This window comes from Euprymna scolopes, chromosome 21 (genome assembly GCF_053919585.1).
Source record: "Euprymna scolopes isolate OS-2025 chromosome 21, ASM5391958v1, whole genome shotgun sequence".
NCBI lineage: Eukaryota > Metazoa > Mollusca > Cephalopoda > Sepiida > Sepiolidae > Euprymna > Euprymna scolopes.
Window position 1 is genome coordinate 82,961,077 of NC_136502.1, and position 22,365 is coordinate 82,983,441.

General features: G+C 31.6%; 1 protein-coding gene across 1 annotated transcript in view; it reads left to right on the plus strand.

Annotated features, from left to right (window-relative positions):
- Positions 1-2,339: 2,339 nt before the first annotated feature.
- LOC145242854 (protocadherin gamma-C3-like) overlaps positions 2,340-22,365 on the plus strand; it is a 192,255-nt gene continuing 172,229 nt past the window's right edge. Inside the window, exon 1 of the mRNA XM_080105970.1 lies at positions 2,340-4,860. Within this exon, the coding sequence (XP_079962096.1) occupies positions 2,425-4,860 (2,436 nt within the window). The 5' untranslated portion in view covers positions 2,340-2,424. The remainder of the gene's footprint in view (positions 4,861-22,365) is intronic.

The window sequence follows — 22,365 nt, forward strand, 5'->3', positions numbered from 1 at the left end:
TATAATGTTTACAGTTTAGATCTCTTATTTGTATTTAATTTCTGCCCATTTCTAAGTGCATTAAAATGTTTTTTCTTCCTTTTGATATTCAAACATTCATGAAGATTTGACTTTGTTACATTGTTACAATTGTTAAGGTGTTTTGATTTAAACGACGTCACGAGGAAGGAAAGAAAACGGTGTGTTTTTTGTTTTTTTGTTTGTTTGTTTTTTGTTTGTTTTTTCAAGATTAGAATTTCATTGAAAAAACTGGAAAACACATTTAACAGAAATACGTTGTTTTTTTTTGTTTTGTTTTTGTTTTTGTTTTTTTTTAATATGCAAACATGGCTGCAGATATATGTGAAGTGGAAGCCTGCTGTCCTTCCTGAGATATTATTATTCTTTGGTGTCATGTGAGACTAGGGCCACTTTCAATGATTGATTTTTGTCTGCAGCTATTTGTGTATCATCTTGATTATGTTCTTGTGTAACATTATGGGCTGATTAAAAAATAACAGAAAAAAAAAACATAATAAGCAGACGTTCAAGCATTATAATATCTGCAGGCATTGATTTTTTTTCATCATGTTATTTGTTTTGTTTTATGGCCGCATTCCCAACTGCCATTTAAAATATAGATCCAAATATAGGAACACATTTTGGCTTGATTTTTTTTCTACTTCATTTTTCAAGTTGGTCTCTCATTATTCTTCAACATTTTAGTTTTTCTCCCTTCTTTAGTGTACAGATAATTGTTTAGTTGAGATATGTTTTCAATAATTACAATATTTTAGTATGAAATAAAATATCTAATAAAAGACCAAAAAAAAATGGAATAAAACCTAAATCTTTCTTCAATGTTTTATTATAGAATTATTTATTTTCTGAGAATTAGTGATAACCGAATATCATTCTCATTTTATTTATATACAATAAATTATAAAAACGAATAAGTGATATTTAATAATATTTCAAACTATACAAGTAAATGCTACTTTAATATAAAAAAAACTTATGCCATAAATAACATTAAGCAAGAAAATTTGTCGTTATTTAATATAATTTAAAAATTTTGTGTTTAAATGAAAACATGTTAATTACAATTTAAGTTCATATATTAGTGAATAAGGTTTTTAGTTATATTTATAGTTATTTCCAAATTCTAAAATAAGAATATTAGATTTTCAATATGTACATGGTAAATTTTAATGCATGAAGTAAACCTGAAGAATATGTTAATAATTAAACCCATAGCCTACTAAATTAAAAATATATTCAAATCAAACAAATACTTGTTTGACAATATTATTTTATCCATGCAAAGTAAGTATTAATTGATTAATTAATTAACTAGCGGGGCCTGTGGAAATTCCACAGGGAACTCATTCATATGTAATATATTGTTAGCATTCTGTAGATGTTCAGTGTAAATGGAGACGTTCTAATATTATTGTAGCTTTTTTGTTAAAACTGCAAAAGTATTTATCTAAGCTAGCACGAACGCCCGGTAAATCCCGGTCGTAAACTATGCTTAAATATGACATTTTAATTCTTGCAAATTTTGTATAAATTATTATAGAGTTAATGTTCTATAGATTTTTATATATCATAAAGTTATGATTTAAAAAAAAAAAAAATATATCCATATTAGCTTGAATCGAAACTAAAATAAAAACTTACGAATATATATAAATATATATATATATATATATATATATATATATATATATATATATATATATATATATATATATATATTTATTTATATTTATATATATATAAACTTGAGTTCCTTCGGTCATAATCGAAACCGAAACTAAAACTTATGAAGAATTCTTGATGAAATTTTTTATAAAAAAAAAAAATAGCTGATTTAAGTGCCATCAGCTATAGTCGAAACCGAAACCAAAACTTCTGAAGAATTCTTGGTAAAATTATTTATGACAAGAAATAGAAGAACATAACAATTAAACGACCCGGATGTAAGCGTGACACACAAAAGAACACACACGCTATCGTATTAATATATAGATTAATTAATGAAATATTATGAAATGAGAAAAATCCAATCAAAATTCATCTAATAATTATTTGACATGTTACAGACTTACTCCTAGGCACATGCTTATATTTCTGATGTTTATAATAAAAATATAAAAGACAAAAATCAAACATTCGAAACTGACCAAAGAATCACTTAAATTTGTATAATTTTTAACATTTGGAAATGTTGATCGTGTATTCATAATGCATTTATAACTTTTGAAATAAATTTGTTGAATTTAATTAAGGTTTTTAAATTATTTGCCTTCATGATAATTTTTAACATGAGACTGTTCTATAAACATCTATAAAATCCTTATTTCAAATTTCAGATATGATAATAGCCTTGTCAGCACTCATCCTGCCAACAGTTTTTGGTATTGGTTCAGTCTATCAACTATGCTAGTGTCAGTATTAATACTGCTATTGGTCCTTCACAAAGGCGCTAGTGTGGACTTGATCTATCATGTACAGGAAGGAATGAGCCCTGGTTTGTACGTGGGTAACGTTGCTGCAGATTCTCACCTATATGACAATATACCATCTCAAGATCGGAACCTGATAACATTCAGTCTTTTACGACAAGGTTCAGCTGACAGTTCACAATTGTTCCGAATATCAAAGAAAGGCAAATTTTATACAACTCAGAGACTTGATGCTGAGTCTCTTTGTACTTACAATACACAATGTTATGAAATGGTTGATATTGCAGTGAGGAGGGCAGAGTCTTTTATGAAGATTTTAGAAATCAAAGTCATCATTCAAGATGTTAATGACCATAAACCGGAATTCCCTCAGAAACTTGTCAACATTGAATTCTCAGAAGATGATAAAAAGGGGAAAAAGAAATTAATACCAAATGCAATTGATAGAGATGTTGGTCAAGAGAATTCTCAGATTGATTATCGTCTCATGAAAGATAAAAATGAACCTTTCAGTTTGGATGTTTCTAAAAGAATAGATGGATCATCAAAACTCCAGATCACATTAGAAGATGAGCTGGATAGAGAAGAAAAAGACTCATATTTGATTCATGTAATTGCAAAAGATGGTGGAATACCTCCAAAGCAAAGTGTTTTAGATATCCACATAACCGTCACTGATGTAAATGATAATTTTCCTATTTTCTCACAAGATGTTTACAATGTCACAGTAAAAAATGAGCCAAATGAAATCTCTCCAATTGTAATTTTAGCGGGAAAAGATCTCGATTCCCCAAAATATGGGCCAGTTAAATATCATTTTAGCCCCAAAACATCAGACATCGCAAAATCACATTTTAAATTAAATGACATATCTGGAGAAATCTTTTTAAATAAAGTATTTTCATTTGGCGAAAAGTTCATGTCTAAATTATATATTGAAGCAACTGATCAAGGTACTCCACCATTAAGTTCCATTGCAATGGTTCAAGTCAATGTGGTAAATGAGAGGAACAATCCTCCAAAAATCGATGTAAATTTTGTATCCGCTTCCGAAGGACAAACTGCCACAATTTCCGAAGACATCAAGGTCGGCAGTTTCATTGCTTATGTGAAGGTCATTGATGAAGATACTGGACGCAATGGAGATGTCACTTGCAAACTAAACCATGAGAAATTCCAGCTTCAAAAACTGGACACTAAAAAATACAAGATAATTGTGAAAAAGCCGATTGATCGAGAGACCCAAGACCATCATGATATCAGCATCACTTGCCAAGACAAAGGATCTCCTCCCCTTCATAGTGAGACTAAATTCTCTGTCCAAGTGACTGATGTTAATGATGTAAGACCCCAGTTTCGGGATCAGACCATCAAACTATCAATTGCAGAAAACCAAAAGGCCAAATCACCAGTTGGCTGGATCAATGCCACCGATACTGACTTGGGTCCTGGAGGAAGACTCACATATTCCCTGATAACTAGCAATAAAGAACAGTTTTTTCCATTCCGCATTTCTGACAATGGTTTAATCTCTACAATCATGTCATTGGATCATGAATTTCAAAAGGTTTACAAGTTTAAGGTTTTGGTTGAAGATAATGGAGTACCATCTTTAAACAATACAGTGAATGTGGAGATTGAAGTTACGGACGAGAACGATAATGCCCCATATTTTACATTTCCTGGTGTTAATCCGTATAGCATGGACATTGTCTATTACCCAAAGCAGTCAAAGAATATCACAGTTTTAAAAGCATCAGACAAAGATAGTTTGGAAAATGCATTTTTAAAATATGACATAATTGCTGGTAACAAAGCTAAGTTGTTTAAATTGAACCGTTATACTGGTTTATTATCATTCAACCGTGAGATTAAACCACAAGATGCAGGATTATATGTCTTTCAGTTTTCAGTGAAAGATAGCGGCATCCCTGTATTGTCGGCAAGCACTAATTTATCTTTAACCGTGATTGTGAGCAATGTAACATCTGAATATGTGTTAAATTCTACCAAACCACAAGTAAATGACAGAATCCATCAGTATTTATTAATTGTTATTGTGTTGGTGGCTGTCACTTTAGCTGTGCCCATTACTGCAGGTTTTTCAATCTGCTGTATTCGATGTAACGATCGCAGAAAGACTGCACGCAAATCTGCTGCAGTGAAACAGTCCAAGAAAAATGCCAACCAACAACGACACTTAATTGTCCATCCTCATTTGTCTGGGGCTTGGTCTGATGTTCCAGTTGTTAGAGCAACACCCCCAAATCGACCCAGACCTCCACGAGAGAAGCCTCCACCGCCAGTACGACAAAAGCGTACAGTACCCTCTACTGAAAAATATTCAAAAGGAAGGAAGAGTTCTGTCTTACAAATGAGGATACCAAAAGTTACTGATGTTATTTACCAGGTAAGACTTAAATGTGCAAAGAAATTGTAATGTTTTAATCGAGCTTGGAGATTTTCAAAATTTTCTGTTATTTTCAATTAAACTATAGAAACTTTCTATCAACTTTTAAAACTATTTATTTATTATTTTACAAGAAGTCTAATATTTTAGTTTATCATTGGAGAATTTAAGTCAGTCATTTTATACTTGCAAATTTATTGCACTTAAAAAAATCCTAGCACACACAACTGAAGAAGTGTTTTTTCCCTCGGCATTAAGTTATATTTTAACTCGACTTATTTTGTTATTGTTTTGGTATTGGTTTCACCATAATCATTATCAACATCATATACAGTTTTGTAACTGCTTTATCTGCCAGCATCGAACAGCTTTTTGAACTTTGCTTCAAAACTACCCCCATCGCTGGCCAGGTGTTTATACCTCTTTTTTTTCAAATTCTTTATCACTTTTTCTCCTATTTTCCCTGTACATTCCTTGTTAAATGACTCTGATATCTTTACTGTTCTAGATCTACTAACCCTAAGTAATCTCATGTATTCTTTTCATGTGCCCAAACCAACCAAGTCTCCTATTTTATCCTATCCAATTTTTAATCGACCAGAGTGTGTGTGTGAAGGGGGGTGTTTAAACAATTTGAAGTATTAAACCCGAACTCAACATGAGAGAAAAAAACAATGAAATTCTTACCTTGTGTGATGAATCCTTCACAACTTTTCTGGGTAAACATGAGTTGCAATGAATTGCCTCGTTACTTACAACGACAACTCGTCCTTGTAATAGTAACAAAGAAAGATACCGTACTTTGGGGTAACCGCGCCAAATCCAGGGGTAATTGCGCCAACTAAAAACAAGTGCTCTTTATATGAGTAGTTGCACTTTTAGCTACTTGACGCAATTATCCTGGATTTGGTGTAGTTACCCCAAAGTACTCTACAAATCGACTAAACAAAAAGGCCAACAACAGATCGACTACAGGGGTGTTTTTATAACCTGCTAGTCGATTTTTTTTTTTTTTTTACATGGTGGTCACCACTTATCAAGGCTCGGAAGCAACTCAGGGATAAGGGTTATTGCAAGTACAGTATGTTAGCGTGGAGATTTATTAAAATGTTTACTTGAGGTGGTGGTTCATTAGGAATTTGTTTACGTTGGACTTGAAGACATCCAGGTTGTAGTCAGGTGGGAAGCAGGCAGACAGAACGGGTGTTTTTCGTGAAAGATTGGCGAGGGGGGACCAGAGATTGGAGTTCAGACGAGCACCTGCCATGGAAATAATGATAAAACAAGGATAGGCTCGCAACGTCTCTTCTGTGGGAGAGAGGTTGCAGGGAAGAGAAAAGGGAATCCCCCACTAAGCCACGAAGTCTATTTTGTACTCTGTCAAGGCAGGATAGCTGTTTTTAGCAGTTCCTGCCCAGATATGGCAGCAGTATTCCATCCTTGGACGTACTTGGCTTTTATATAGATAGAGAATTGCATCAGTAGTGAGATGTCTTCTGGAGTAGTAGAAGGATCCCACCATCTTTCCAGCAACCTTGACAACAGACTTGATGTACGTGTTCCATTTCAGATCAGGAGTAAAGGACAAGCCCAGAAGCTTATCAAAACATGTGGCTTCTCCTAGACGAGAGCCATCCATTTCAATTGATGCCAGATGGGGATCAGAGCGTTGATGATGTAAAGATAGGAGTTTGGTTTTAGATGCATTAAAGGTAACCAGCCACGTCTTCCTCCACTGAACCATGCGCTCGAGATCAGAGGAGAGAGAATCAGAGAGAACTTTGTCATTTACAGCCTTTGACGTGTTGCCGTAGATGGTCGTGTCATCAGCATAGATGTCAAGTCATTCTATGTAAATGATATCACATCCAAGTCACATGAATGAACAACAAACAGACTACAAAGTCGATCAAGCATTTGCAAACTTTTTGCTTGAACGATTGCCACATAGAATTTCATCGCTTCACCCCTTCACATCGAGTTCCGGTAAATAAAAATTACCACAATACTTATTTGTGTATACTGTCCAAATGTAATCTTCCTTTAAGAGTATCAGATCTAAACTTGTCTTTAAGACTCATTATACATACTGTATCATTTTAATATCATTTCTCTTCATGCAACTCATATCTTCGAACCTTACTAATCAGTTTTCAAATCAATACATCTTCACACTGTGCATATATGCATACACAAAATAGAGAACAATGATAGTTGTTAACACCCCTACTAACTGTATTGCTATTAATAAGACATTTGAACACAGCATGATAATTTGCATTTGTAGCAGCTTTAACACCATCTTATTTTTATTATCTTGGTTATGTGGTTAACATTTATCAAATAATCTCTTGTCTGATAGAATTATGTATATACAATAATTTTCCAGTTAATTAATTAAAATCTCATTTAAAAAAAAAATAAAATCCACCAGAGGGCATTTGAATTTCTCCATAAACAAGTTAGCCATTATAGTCTTTGTCAATAGTTGAAAAAAAAAATGACTTTCTAACCTTTCCAAATTTGTAAGGTGTTTGGAAAAATTTAGAAAGTCATTTAAACTGACTTCAAAATTAAACATTAAAAATTAAACATTAAAAATTAAACATTCAAAATTAAACATTCAAGATTAAACATTCAAAATTAAACATTCAAAATTAAACATTCAAGATTAAACATTCAAAATTAAACATTCAAAATTAAACATTCAAAATTAAACATTAAAAATTAAACATTCAAGATTAAACATTCAAAATTAAACATTCAAGATTAAACATTCAAAATTAAACATTCAAAATTAAACATTCAAGATTAAACATTCAAGATTAAACATTCAAAATTAAACATTCAAAATTAAACATTCAAGATTAAACATTCAAAATTAAACATTCAAAATTAAACATTAAAGATTAAACATTCAAGATTAAACATTCAAAATTAAACATTCAAGATTAAACATTCAAGATTAAACATTCAAAATTAAACATTCAAGATTAAACATTCAAAATTAAACATTCAAAATTAAACATTAAAGATTAAACATTCAAGATTAAACATTCAAAATTAAACATTAAAGATTAAACATTCAAGATTAAACATTCAAAATTAAACATTCAAAATTAAACATTCAAGATTAAACATTCAAAATTAAACATTCAAAATTAAACATTAAAGATTAAACATTCAAGATTAAACATTCAAAATTAAACATTCAAAATTAAACATTCAAAATTAAACATTCAAAATTAAACATTCAAGATTAAACATTCAAAATTAAACATTCAAAATTAAACATTAAAGATTAAACATTCAAGATTAAACATTCAAAATTAAACATTCAAGATTAAACATTCAAAATTAAGCATTCAAGATTAAACATTCAAAATTAAACATTCAAGATTAAACATTCAAAATTAAGCATTCAAAATTAAACATTCAAGAATAAACATTCAAAATTAAACATTCTCTTTTTATTGTTCCACTCTGCAGATCACTTTTACTAATTGATTCATTTATTGAATTTTATCATTCTTCTGATATGTCTTTTATATCACATGTTTAACAGAAGAAAAAATAAGCAAACCATTTACATAAATAACAGTCATGAAGTAAAATGAATTTTGGAATGTGCGTTTATGTACACCTCATAGAAAGTTTAAACTGAAAATATAATGTCACGAATAATCATGTTGATTATTATTAGTTTTGTCTTGAACAAATAAATTAACAGATTTTTACCCTGGAAAAGGTCTTAAATATAAAGATTATTATTAATTAGTTTTTGGATGATTTTGAAATTCAAGGAATCTTGCTTAATTAATGTTAGATGATCTCAGTTTAATCTAAGGAATATAAAATATAAAATTGAATTTTTAAATAAAGAAATATATGCTAATATCATGCCGCAACATTTCTGTAAAATATCGATGAAAATTTGAAATTTGTGGAATATATATGAATACATGCTAAATATCATTACTATAAGTTTAAAAGATATATATATATATATATATATATATATATATATATATATATATATATATATAAAAGTGACCTTATCTGTCTGTCTGAGGAACAGTCTCTACCAAACTTCATAAATTTTTGGTCTACACACTCGAAATTTTATATATATATATATATATATATATATATATATATATATATATATATATATATATATATATACAGAGAGAGAAAGAGAGAGAGAGAGAGAGAGAGAGAGAGAGAGAGAGAATTTGGACACGTGGAACTAATTAGATTTGATTTTTAGCCAGTAAAAATCGCTGCTAAGGAGTCAAAATTGAAAAGAATTGGAACTTGGCAGTCGACTTCAAGTGTTCTTCTACGCATACGTATACATTTATACCTTTTTCAATGTTATTTTTTAAATTTTCATATCCATTAGGACATGGTACAGAAAGTAACTTATATGGCTGGAGAGCTATAGATTTGGATTTCGATTTTAGCTGATGGCACCCAAGTTATATATATATTTTTAATTTTTGAATCACTGCTATATATCGGGTACAATATAATAATCAATAGTGTATTGGTTCTATTATAATAATAATAATAATAATAATACGAAATTGTATAAATTAAAATATCATTGTTAAGCCGTTTTTATGATTGGGCAACGCCAAGCAGCTTTCTAGTTTGTTTGTTTTCATATTTCCCAGAGATTTATAACTTTTATATCTAATCCAATTAATTGTTTCTGTTTTTATTGCCAATGCAATAAATAGAGTCAGAGGAATAACCCCTCTTAGTCATAAATCCTCTTACTGCTACCCTCATCACTGGATTCAAATATTCAGTAAGAGAGATATTTTGTTAAACTGTTTTTCTGCAATAAAATAATAGCCTCAAAATTTATTCTATAATTGAAAACATGTTTATGCATTATTGTGTATGTGTGTGTATGTGTGTGTATGAGTGTGTGCGAGTGTATACACCAGATAAAATGATTGAGAAATAGCTAAACTGTTTTTTTTTTTGCCTTTTTTTTTTTTTGCTATCTTTCACTGGATTATGAACATACATAAACATGCGTTCATTGCCAAGAGGAGATATTTCTACCCTCATTATAATTTTTGTTTGCATAACTATATATGGTGTTATTGTGTATCTAAAAAATTACTTTCACACATGCCCCAACATATTAAAAGAAGTTTTATGCCTTGAACCTGTCTCACCAATTTCATTTTGTTTCCTTTTTCCTGGTTATTATTTACAATACCGAAGTGTGTATTTCTTCTTATTGCTATTGCAATTACCATTTCACAGAAAGAGAGCGTGAAGGGGGACAGAATCCGACGATTTCATTGATTTACTTTCCACGCATGCTCCAGTCATATCAAAGGGAGGTTTTTTCTCAAATTTAACCTGACGACTTTTTTCTACGCTTTTTTTTTTTTTTAGAGATATAATCGGATACAATTATGGTAAACACTCTCTAAAAAATCATTTATCAATTTATTTTCATTTTTTTTTTGTTCTTGTTTTTGGTAGGTCTTCTCAAAATTTTCCTAAATGTAAAAGCTATAATATTTTCGTAATCCCTGCTTAAAACAATTATTTAATTATGAAAATCAAACATATGCATTTTGAATTATTCAGAAACAAACCAAAACTTTTACTAAATATATATAGAGATGGCTATATTTTATTTAAATATTATCATTATTTTTTTTTTGTAAATATTGACTAATTAACACTGTGTTAACAATTTTACACAGCACAACTCAATAAACTAATCCCTGTATTGTATTTTGAAATTCATGAGAACTACATATTCCTACTGATTATTTTGCCACGTTTTTGAATATTTCAGAGATATAATCGGATGTAATTATGGTAAAAAAAACCCTCTAAAAAGTTGATGTATCAATTTCTTTTCCTTTTTTAGGGGGGGGGGTCTCCCTACTCCAAAAATATTATTCCTAAGAGTAAAAGCTAAAACATTTTTAAATTCCTATTTAAAATGAGTATGTAATTATGAAATTCATAATATGCATTTTGATTTATTCAGAAACAAATCAAATATTTTACTATATATATATATATATATATATATATATATATATATATATATATATATATATATATATATATATATTACTAAATTTCTTTATATATATATATATTACTAAGTTAAATATATATTCTACTAAATTATATATATATTTTACTAAATTATATATATATATATATATATATATATATATATATATATATATATATATATATTCAAGCAAATATTATTATTGTAACTAGAAATCATAAAAATTTGTCAGTAATCTTATAAGATTTATAGCAATAACATACTGAATGTAAAAATGTCTACTATTAATTATATATATATATATATATATATATATATATATATATATATATATATATATATATATATATATATATATATATATTCAAGCAAATGTTATTAAATGCAACGGAGATACTTTGCTTTATGATTCTTTTTTTACATTTTTTGATTTTCCATAAAATCTTTTTTGTATTAAAATCAAAAATATTAATAAAAATTCCATAGTTGTCACTGTCACGAGCGCTTTTGATTCGTCCACGAATCATCATCATCTATATATTTTACTAGCAAAAGGACCCGTCGTTGACTGGGTTCAAAAACAGCCTACAGAAAATGGACTCTGATTTATGAAAGTATGATAGGTTATGAAAAGGAAGGGTTGTAAAGAGATAGCTTCGAATTTGGGGGTATCAAAACCAGAGCAAAATATGATGAAAGTAAAAATAAAATAGATAAACCCCAGAATTTATTATACCATACCTGTTCACTGAAACACTTATCACAATATTCTGTGGATCTACATTCAAAAACTTTGTTAAACTTTGTGACATATTTCCATTCTATGGAGGTCAGATGCGAACGAACACCCCAGAATTTTATTATACCATATTTCTTCAAACTGAAACATAATTATCAAAGTATACTTATGCAGATAGATATGAAAAGTCTTTATAAAAGTTTGTGCCTATTTCCATTCTATGGAGGCCAGCCGCGAACACAGACCCCACAATTTTATTATACCATCCCTGTTTAAGTTGAAACATACTTATCAAAGAATTCTTATGTACATCTATATCAAAAACACTTGTAAACGTTTTTTTTTTAATTTTAAAAATTTTTATTTCCATACTTTGTGGACCAGGCGTGAATGCAGATCCCACAATTTTAATGAACCACCGTTCTGCCAGATTAAACATACTCATTCCTGTGTCTCGATACATCTTCTATCATTATATGTAATCAGTGTTTTAAAATAGTCAACAATATAGGAGCCTATTCGTGACCACACACACACACACACACACAGACACACACACACACACACACACACACACACACACACACACACACACACACACACACACACACACACACAGAGGCATTTAGCTTTATATTATAGATATATAAGATTATCATCTATATATTTTCACTTATCGCCGTTTACTGTATATTTTAGTTTTCACTTTTAATTCTCATTTTCGCTGCTTCAGACTTTTACTTCAAACCCTGATGATGATTCGTGGAGGAATCGAAAGCGCTCGTGACAGCAACAACTATGGAACTTTTTAAAAATATTTTTGACTTTGATACAAAGCCGGAAAATCGAAAAATAAAAAAAATAAAAAGAATTATAAAGCGAAGTGTTTCCGTGTCATTTAATAATATTTGCTTGAATGAAAAAATGCTGTGAAAATATACCAATTTCAAATATATATATATATATATATATATATATATATATATATATATATATATATATATATATATATATATATATACCTTTATTTGACTTAAATATTATCATTATTTTTTAGTATTGACAATTAACACCGTGTTAACAATTTTAAACAACATAAGTCAATAATAAACTAATCTATTTATTTTGAAATTCATGAGAACCTCACATTCCACTGGACAAAATTCTTTATTACATGAATGGAAACTCAAACTCCGGCACTTCGCCTATTATTAATTATAATTTTAAAGGTTAAAAAGAACAAGTTTGAATAGATTTATGTGATTTAAATTTCAACATTTGTAGGAAAATGTTCAGTTAAATAATAATCTTGAGTTTCTCAATTTTCGGTTATACTAACATAAAATAAGCAAATGGCAAACTGTTTAGTAGCGATCAATGTTCATATTTAAAAACAATTAAGATGTCATTTACCAACAGCCTCTGTCTAGCGGTTAGATGCCCGCTATCAACTGAGTGGTTGTAGGTTCAATATCTGACTTGAGATGAGAGAGTCTGACTATACTGAAAGTCTGTGATATAGGGGAACGGTATGTCTGTGGATTATTTTTTTTTAAGGGAAATCGCTCGAGACAAGGCATGAAGCCACTTGATGCAAGGAGTTGATAAAAACGAAAGATAATTATTGCAAAGACAAGAGATGCTTATTAACCTTAGTCTTGAAAAGATCAAGGTTGTAGATAGAAGGAAAACAGTGAGCAGGAAGAGAGTCCCACAACCTTGCAGTCCTTTGAAAACAATACTGGAATAGGAAGCTGTATTACAATGAGGTATTAAAACAGTGAATCGGTGAAGACCACTAGATCAAACTAGCTGGAACAAAGGAAGCAGGGAATAGATCAGACAATTCTGAGGGAACACATGGCATAATATTATTTGTAGAAAAGACTGAGACCAGCAACATCACGTCTGTGAGAGATAGAGGTTGCAGTGAAAAAGAAAGTGTAGGGCCAATCAAATTACAACTATCTGTTTTCATACTCTAAACTAGACTGATTTGTGATACTTAGTGATAGTTATTTATATTATATGCATGCAATTGTGTGGATAAGGGGGAGATTTACATATGCGAACCGTAATCTTCTAATTCCAGAGAGAACTGTAAAGTACTTGTCACCTTGAAGACAGAGTGTTTCATCCATCTTTCAGTCTTAACAATGATTCTTTTATAAAACAGTATTTAATCTTGTCTATTCCGTGAAATTCAGAGCAACACTTACACCAAACATTTTCCATTTTCCCTGAAATGTGTAAATCAACATAATTAACTCGGATTTTTTTTTTTTTTTTTGGCACTTCAGTTGACATCCTTTGCAAACTAAACAAATACAAAAAAAAAAATGGAGAAGAAAATTGTGTACATAAACTTTTAAAATAATGTCTTCAAGCTGTCAATTTCGTCCTTCTTGTTTTTTGTTTTATTTATTTATTTATTTTTTTAACAAATCAATTTACTTAAATCCTTGTTTAATTTTTCCTTATTAACGTCTCTTCAGTATCATAATCAAATTAATTTCTCTGGTTCTTATATAGTAGATATTAGTGATTTGTTTGAAATGGCGTTATCAAATGATTTGCAGATATTATTCAAGACTGCTGCAGAAAAAAAATCTGTCATATCAAATATATTGGGTTATATATTAAAACAACCGTCACTTATTGTAATATTAAATGCAGTTGTTTGCCTTGTAAATCCCCAGTCAGATCATTCTAGAAAGTACCTATTTACTTGACTCCCCATGAGGGCAGTGTTAGGCACAAAGTTAATCTCGGAGAAAATTCAGTTCCCAAACATGAGTGTTCTGGATTAGAAAAAAAAAATTGAAATTATCTCACTCTAGAAGGATTTCTCCTTCACCGTCCAAATCGAAATGTAATATCAGGACAGATACTACACTTTGATTTCATCTCAAAAGGTAAATGTACAGATTATATCAGATCATTCTAGAAAGTATTTTCAGCATAAAAATAGAACTGTCACTACCTACCTCCTAGCTCCTTATATGGAATGGGCTCAAGTTTCTGGAAGAGATGATTTCAACTAGTGATGGGACGATTCCAATGTTTTTCCTGATTCCAATACAATTACCGATTCCGATACAATTAGCGATTCCGATTCCGATTCTTTATAAAATATTTGACTATAAAAGTATTATTTTCTCCCGATTACTGTAAAAACACATCTTAAATGTGCATGCATTTTCTCAAACATAAAAACATACTTGTGAGGGGGAAGGGTGATTTATAGATTTTAGTCTTACTGGAAGTTTAAATCAATAAATATTTATTATTTTATTATTACTACAAGCAGTGGAAGACGTTTTATAAAAACAAAATAAAATAAAATAGATAATTAAAGGAATCGGTTTTGGCATCGGAAAATAGGCTAAAATTTTCCTGATTCCGATACCCCAAAAAGCTCCGATTTTTCCGATTCCCGATTCCGATTAATTGTCCCAACACTAGTTTCAACTAAATATATATATATTATAATATAACAATTTTTTTTATGTTCCTTTACTTAAAATGTTATAATAAAAAAATATATAGAGTTGTTTTAGTGTAACAAAATATGTGTGTTTTTTTTAAGTTATGTGAGTTAATCTGGTCCATACTTAGATGCCATCAAACTTGTAATCATTAAAAAATTGCTACAATATTAAATTCTTCCACTATCTTACGACCAGGAAGTCGCTTGCAATAGAGAAGGCTGAACTGCTTGTCCGGTGATTCGCTTCCAATTCCACCTTAGACCCAACAAACAACTCTCTCCCAAATTTCTCTATGCCACACTTGATCTGAAAATCATCCCTTCTCATGTCCGCAATATCATTAAAAACTTAACAAAGGCGTGAAGGTATGATCTCATCCCTGTTATACTAATCAAGAAATGCCCAACTGAGCAAGTCCCTGTACTTTCCAAACTCTACAAAAAATGTCTTGCTGAATCTTACTTCCCCAATAGCTGAAAAATTGTCTCTATGGTACCAATGTACAAAAATTCGAGTAAAAGAACTGACCCATTCAATTATTACCCTATCAGTCTTCTCCTTCTCTTTGTAGCTCCTGATATATCCAAAGCCTTTGACAAGGTCTGGCATGAAGATATACGTAATGAAAAGTGAATCATATGATATTACAGGACGAATGCTAAATATTATTAAATTCTTCTTAAACAAGAGGAAAATCCAGATTGTCCTTGATGGACGTACATCCAAGCAGCATATTAATGCAGGATTGCCTCATGGGTCGATTTTTGTACCTTTATTATTATTGATATTCAAAAACGACCTCCCTGATAGCATTGTGTCTAGGATGAGTATATTTGCCGATGCTACAATGCTCTATGATAGCTATAAAAAAAAAACGGATGCACACATATCTAAGGCAACGGCAGAATCCTTAGGAAACGACCTTCAGTCCATGGTAGAATGGTAACATTTTATGCTACTAAAATTAAGCTTTTTTCCTTTAACAATTACAAGATACCTTCTCAACCACCAATAATCATGATAAATAATAAAACCTTACACGAGAGCTCTTCCTTCAACCTCCTTGGCTGAATATTCACAGGCAACATGAACTGGAACAAGTACATTGAAGACATTGCAAAAGCTACTACCGCGCTAGAAAATTACTCACATCTGAAAGTATCCTGTACCTCTACAAAGCTACCATTCATCCATGTATGGAGTATTGTTCCATGTATGGAATATCTGGGCTGTTGTATTTATCACTAATCTTTCACTCCTTCTCTCTTGGACAGGGTAAAAAAAAAGAAGGGTTTTAAACCTAATAAGTCAAGCACTATTAGCCAAGCTTCAGCTCATGACTTATCGCTGCAATGTTGCATCCCTGTGTCTGTTTTACGAATGGAAGGTGCTCTGATGAACTCACAGCACTTGTGCCCTCTCAGCATGCATGCTACTGACTAAACCAACAAGCAGCAAAATCCCACCCCTTCACTTTTGAGGTTCCTAGATGCCAGAAAGCCTTTTACTCTAATAGTTTCTTCCCCTTTGGAATTCCCTCCCTGTAACCTGCTTCCCTGACCGTGCTAGCACGGAGAAGTTTAAATGTAATGTAAACCAACATTTCGCTCATCTCCTTTTAACCTAATCCCAAATAGTAGCCCTTTATAGTAAGTGGCATTATCCCTTATTTGGATTCAACTTGGCTATAAAAAAAAAAAAAGAAAAATTAAAAAACTGAAAACCTAAAGAGCAATGCATCTGACAAATCGATATTTTATTCTGATATATCCTGTGAAAGGGATATTTTTTTTTTTTTTTGAAGTAGTTGAGTTTTCTTTACAGTATCCAAGTCATAATCTAGTAATTCACTTTACTGAACAGTGTTCATGGTCGGAGCTGGCATAATCTTAACGTGAGGTTTTCGACGTACCTTTTGACATCTACCCTAGGCAGCTCTACCAGTCGTTATTCATGGGTTAACCAACCAATCATATTCTTATAAGTAGGAACCCGGATGTACTCATATTCATTACATAAGATTTTTTTTATCCCAGCAGCATATCTTTTACACTAAAAAAAAGTATAACTAACTTCAGTATTTTTCTAAAAAATAAATAATCAGGCAAGAAAGAATAGTACATCGTAGACAATTTTACATAATGACCTATAGTATAAATCTCACCTGTCTGTTTAAATGTATGTATGTATGTATGTATGCATACTTAAAACTTTCGACAGAGGCGACGGATTTTCACGGGAACAGTATCGTTTTGAAGCTCGACCCTTCGGATGACAAATATTGAAAAATTGACTAAAAAAATTAATTCCTTCACCCTCTGGGCACTTTTCTACAGGGAGGAGTCGCTTTTTTCGCCGATATATTTGAAAGTCATCCCCTCTTTTCGATTGACTAGCCTTAATTTAAACTTACGTCACTTCCGGTTTGGCGATGGACACAACAGCAAAGACGTGATTTTTTTTTTCACACTCTTTTCCTACTTCGCAGTATGGGTTCAGGCCTGCCTGCCGACTACCACATTTTTTTTTTTTAATTGTTTTGCTCAACACACACCTCTAAACACCCGGGCAACGCCGGACACCCAGGCTATTGACCTATAAAGTTCAAAATGTAAAAGAAATATCTTTTACTTGAATGTTAAAAGTATGAATTATCACCCTCACAGTTTGATTTTTGTGACACACATTAAATTTCATAATTAGTAAATGCTGAAGTCATTGGGTTCTTTCTGCTTTCTTTATGCCATGCACATAGAGTTGGGTGTTGAGTAGACGTTTTAGAGTCCTCTTCAACATGCTGCTTGTGAAGTCTGAAGAAAACTGATTTTGTTCACAAGGTTTCATAGGAATTTTTAAGTTTGTACTAACTTACCACATTTACATATAAATCTTACTTTTTGCAACTTTAAATCATTTCCATTGGTTGGAAAATATTTGGAGTTCACACGTTTCTGTGAAAACTTCTTTGCTTAGTGGAGTGAGAAGGAAAGTGTATTCCAATGAAGAAAGAAGGCTATCAGTTATAGCCACGTAGTAGAAATCACTTTTCTGATTCTGCTACAGCGTCCAGCTAATAACCTGATGAAATACATAGTTTAACATTCCATAAAAAAAATTTCTGATTTTTTTCAGGTTTTTATAATTAACAAAGAGTATTCTTATAGTGAAAGGCACCGCATAAAAATATTTTTATGATTATGGAATTCTTTTGTATTCATTCTTTTTTGCGGACTGCTTTCCTCATCTTCGTATTTGTTCTTCGAGGCCCATGGTGCAGTGGATGGAGGCGTTGAGTCTCTATGGTTCCAGGTGAGCATTGTCTGAAGATAGCGGTTTCAATCCTCCATAAGCAGGCCAGAGGATTAGTTGGCCAAAATTTGGTGAGACAACAACTATGAAAGGTAGTAATTACTGGGGATACAGTCACAAGGCACACCATTTCTATCCGGTAAAGTTTAATCAACTGGAGAAGGCCAAAGGATGAGTTGGTCGAAACATGGTGAAACAACAACAACTACTATGAAGATGAGGAAAACAGTCCGCAAAAAAGGATGAATACACAAATTATGAAGCCTCATCCCAAAGTAATTCCAAAAGCAACACATCTATAACATAAATCTCACCTGTCTGTTTAAATGTATGTATGTATGTATGTATTATGTGTGCATGACTGCCTAAGACTTTCGACAGAGGCATCGGATTTTCACGAGATCGGTATTGTTTTGAAGCTCGACCCTTCTGACAACAAATATCGAAAAATTGACTAAAAACATTAATTCCTTCACCCTTAACTGGGCACTTTTCTACAAGGAGGGGTCGCTTTTTTTGTCGATATTTTCGAAAGTCATCTCCTCTTTTCGATTGACTAGCCTTAATTTAAACCTTCGCCACTGCCGGTTTGGCGATGAACGCAATAGCAAAGACGTCACGTTTTTTTTTTTTTTGTTTTTCACTTTCTTTTCCTCCTTTGCGATACGGATTCGAGTTTGCCTGCCTACTACCACTTTTTTTTTTTTTTTTTGCTCAACACACATCTCCAAACACCCGGGCAACGCCGGGCACCCAGGCTAGTACAATAAGATTCTTGTTTTAAATTGTTACATGTTTCAAGTATGTTTTTGCGGTTGCCTACTGGCTTTGTCTAGACACCACGGGGTGACCATAATCTTGATAGCCATCTTGCTATCTTCTTAGTATGCTTTGGCATAACTCAGCAATTATACAACTTCAAAGAAAATAACTCAGCAATTCTACAACTTCAAAGAAAACTTTTTAACGCTGCAAATTATCATCTCTGGCCAAACTGATTTGTTGTGGCGTAAATTCCTCAGAGATTTCAAAATGACATTTCCTTTTCTTTGTGACCCTGTAAACAAAAGGTCCTACATGGCCATGCTCTTGCTACTGCTTCTATTCATTAACTGATTAACTCAACAACTGACTCAATCCAAACGCATTTTGTAATCATCAGCGTCTTCTCACTATATAACAATTTTCGTCCACTTGTTTTTCCTCCTCAAACAAGGCATATTGCTTCTTAAACATAAGCGGCTACTATTTAGGACCATCTTTAACGGCGGAATTTGAGAAGTTGAGCAGCAATATGTCTTCTTTTTTTTCTTTTTTTTTTACATAGGCATCACCACTTATCAAGGCCAAGAGGCCACTCAAGGATAAGGGTTAAAGAGTGTACAGTAGACATTGGACAATATAGTAATCATTAGTAATTGAAATTTGGTAAATTTGATAACTTATATAGAACTTATGTACGTTAGACTTGAACACAACCATATTGTAGTCAGCCGGAAAGCAGGAAAACGGAAGACAATTCCACAGGCATGCAGTTCTAAGAAAGAAGCTTTGTTCATGGAATCTACGTTTAGGTTTAGGCACAGATAAAGAGTGGGGGGAATTATTGATAGTGTTTACAGCTAGACGAGTGTTTCTTGTGAAAGTTTGGCGAGGGGGACCATAGATTGAAGCTCAGTTGAACACCTTCCATGAAAATAACGATACATCAGAGACAAACGCGCAACATCTCTTCTGTGAGATAGAGGTTGCAAGGAAAAGAAAAGGGCATCTACTACGAGGCTACGAAGTCTATTTTGAACTCTATCAAGGCAGGACAAGTCCTCTTTCTGAACTTTTGAGATGAGGATTGGTTATTCATATTATTTGGATTCTTTGGACTACTGTTCTCTTCTTGAGTGTGATTTTCACAACATTTCTGCAAAGACCCGTGGAGCAGTGAATAAAGTATTTAGAAAAATCAATTGTAAAAGTGATATTCTCCTGAAGATTGAAGGTTCAATTCTCGATGTGGGTGTCCAAAAAATACAATTGCAGATTACTTAGGACCTCTATCCAATCATGGCTGCCGTAACAAAAGAATGCTACCTCCGTCATGAATAACTATTAAAGATATTAAGAACATGAATCGAAACTTTTGACCAAAATTGTATACTTTGGCAAAGGTTTGATATGACAAAACCAACCAACCAATATATGCAGCAATAAGTAAGAATTATTAAAAAACAAAAAATAAACAAATAAAAAAATAATAAAACAACTATAAGCTCTATATCCTCTTCCAAAGTAGTGGATTTATATGGAATAACTTCAACATCTAACAAATGGAAGAATACAAACATTATCAAAGGATTAACTCAACAACTCACTCAATCCAAACACACTTTGTAATCATCAGCTTCTTCTCACGATATAACAATTTTCGTCCACTTTCCTCCTCAAACAATGCTTCTTAAACATAAGCGGCTACTATTTAGGAACATCTTTAATAGCGGACTCTGAGAAGTTGAGCAGCAATATGTCTGTTCACATTACATTTAAACTTCTACAGGTTATGACGTTTCTGAATTTTTTAGATGAAGTTTGGTTATTCGTATTATTTGGATTCGTCGGACTATTGTTCTCATCTTGAGTGTGATTTTCACAACGTTTTGGTCGATGTAACCTCCGACCTTCTTCAGGCGTATCTTGTCGAACTCAAGAATGTTTGTGTCAAACTCAGGAATTTGGATGGAATTTCAAACGGAACCCTTTATTTACTTTACGGGGGGGGGGGTAGCACGTTTTTCTTCCATCAGCCATGACTGGATAGAAGTCCTAAGTAATTCACAATTGTATTTTTCAGTCGCCCACACTGAGGATTGAACCTTCAACTTTCAGGAGAATATAATTTTTACAATTGATTTTTCCAAGTACTCTAACCACTGCGCAATGGGTCTGCAAGAATTCCAAAGTTTATCGGTCCAAGAGAAGAAACTAATAGAATAGAAGACTTTCCGACATCTAGAAACCTCAACAGTGAAGGAGTGGGATTTTGCTGCTTGTTGGTTTAGTCGGGAGTATGTACTTCGAAGGACCGCAGGTGCTATGAGTTCATCAGAGCACATTCTAGTAAAATACTTGTAAAAGAAGTACAGAGATGCAACATTGTAGCGATGTGACAGGGATTTGAGCTTGCCGATAATGTGAAACCTATCTTTTTTAAGCTATTGGAACCCATCCCGACATTGCACAAAGAAATAGTGAAATAATATTTATTCACCTAAAAAATAATGAAAATGTCGATTTCGTTTTTAACAAAACAAAACAAAAATCATTAAATATATATATATATATATATATATATATATATATATATATATATATATATATATATATATATATATATATATATATATATATGAACAAATCATAACCCACAATATTATTGTAAAGTCGTATTAATCGTTAGCCACCGATTTCAGGAACGAACAGAGTTTAGCTATGCATATAAAGCAAGATCGTAGAAAATGGCGTCTTCAAACATGGAGTGCAGCAAGGAGAAATAATCATATTTTATAAAATAACGTTAAAACGATAAACAGAAGAAGAGATAGTATTAAAAAATAAAGAATAAAATAGTGTATCTATTAGAATATCGAATTTCTTATTGAAATGCTTTTATGTAAATGTTTTTTGTTTTTTGTTTTTTCGTTATTATTCATCCGGCCTTTGGTTTTGTTTTCCATAATCAAATAATATCCGTATTTGGACAATTATTCAGTTATTAATGGAGGACTAAATACATAGTTTTCATGAATGATGAGTTACCGCTTATATCATTGAAAATCCATTCTCAAGATTGAAAGAAAAGTAAGATAACATAAAAATGTAATGTATTTAGTAATACACAGAATTGTAGT